Genomic DNA, 1,688 nt, shown 5'->3' with positions numbered 1-1,688 from the left:
TAATAATAATAATAATAATAACAATTACAATGGATAGGTAACATTTGTATATTAATAACAAGAGACAGATTTTAGCATTTGTATAGCGCAAATTCCCGCTCAACATCAAGCTTTGCGCGCTTTACAATTTATTATACTGTTACCCCAGCAGACTTGATAGCATTCTGAAACAATCTCAACTTCCTATTTTCTTAGACTCGACTACGTCATGCAATGTATTAGTGACCTGTCCAGTAGCTCGGACTCTCCGAAGTATTTGTCGTCTTTGTGACCTTTGGAAGAAGGCAGTAGATTGTCTGGGTTGACGAAACGAGTGATGATGGCGTTTATGGCCACAGAACCAATGCCCACAGTGGTCCCTACGGTAGAGACCAGTCCTACGTCATCAGCACTGGCCCAGGCCACGCAGTAGGTCAAACTCATGCTCACCATTATACCTGGGGACGAAGGAGAAAGTAAGGTTGAGCCCCACTTTACGACCTGTTTAACTTGGTGCGCAGCATCCAGGACACTCAAGGGGCTCACAGTTGGGTTGTAGTTATAGCTAATGGGAACAGCTTGTACTGCAGTGCAATCTATCTATCTATCTATCTGTCTATCTACCTATCTATCTATCTATCTATCTATCTATCTATCTATCTATCTATCTATCTATCTATCTATCTATCTGTCTCTCTGTCTGTCTGTCTGTCGATCTGTTTATCTACCTATCTACTTACTTATCTACTTATCTATCTATCTATCTTTCTATCTATCTATCTATCTATCTATCTATCTATCTATCTATCTATCTATCTATTTATTTATCTATCTATCTGTCTGTCTGCCTGTCTGTCATTTTGTCTATCTACTTATCTACTTACTTATCTACTTATCTATCTATCTATCTATCTATCTATCTACTCGTATCTATCAATCTATCTATCTATCTATCTATCTATATATCTATCTATCTATCTATCTACCTATCTATCTATCTATCTATCTATCTATCTGTCTGTCTGTCTGCCTGTCTGTCATTCTGTCTATCTACTATCTACTTACTTATCTACGTATCTATCTATCTATATATCTATCTATCTATCTATCTATCTATCTATCTATCTATCTATCTATCTATCTATCTATCTATCTATCTTACCACATCCCAGGCCAACACCGGGCCCCAAAAGCAGCACCATGACTGGCCAGTACGGCAGTCCCCAATAACCCAGCAGCACCGACAGGTCCACAATAAGACAGCCCACTGCCATAGTCAGCCTGGCGTTGCTCCCGCGAAACACTGGAATGTTATTTTTTTGTTTTGGTAAGGTTTAACGGCTTTCGCTACTGCATAAGGACATATGAACGCCAAGGGGTGGATGTCAACAGAGAAGTCCAAACGGGTAATCAGGCTTCCACTGCTGACCTCTCTAGCTTCAACATTACAAAGTTAGCTGCGACTACCATTGCACTCCGGAAATAGCAATTCACAGGAGAATGACAAACATACAAAAGAAGTAGAGGGAAAATGACGATAGGGGGAAAAAAGTAGCAGTTCCCCCTATGTTGTTCCGCACAGCATGAGCATGACATAGATATGTCAGCCCATTTACAATTCTACTGTGCACAAGAATAAGCTAATATCCCCCCTTTGTGAATGGCCTAAAGACAACTTCTGTCAGTAGCACTGCCCCGGGGAGGGGGGG

At 40.6% G+C, this 1,688-nt stretch overlaps 1 protein-coding gene across 1 annotated transcript in view; it reads right to left on the bottom strand.

Annotated features, from left to right (window-relative positions):
- The window catches only part of LOC101855477, a 5,601-nt gene extending 4,348 nt beyond the window's left edge, over positions 1 to 1,253 (bottom strand). Inside the window, exons 1-2 of the mRNA XM_005094571.3 lie at positions 1,142 to 1,253; positions 227 to 437 (exon numbers count right to left, since the gene is read on the bottom strand). Of these exons, the coding sequence (XP_005094628.1) occupies positions 227 to 437; positions 1,142 to 1,253 (323 nt within the window). The remainder of the gene's footprint in view (positions 1 to 226; positions 438 to 1,141) is intronic.
- Positions 1,254 to 1,688: the final 435 nt, after the last annotated feature.

Source organism: Aplysia californica, unplaced genomic scaffold (assembly GCF_000002075.1).
Source record: "Aplysia californica isolate F4 #8 unplaced genomic scaffold, AplCal3.0 scaffold00084, whole genome shotgun sequence".
Taxonomy (NCBI): Eukaryota; Metazoa; Mollusca; class Gastropoda; order Aplysiida; family Aplysiidae; genus Aplysia; species Aplysia californica.
Note: the sequence above shows the minus strand (reverse complement) of the source record. Positions and strands in the feature narration are given on the sequence as shown.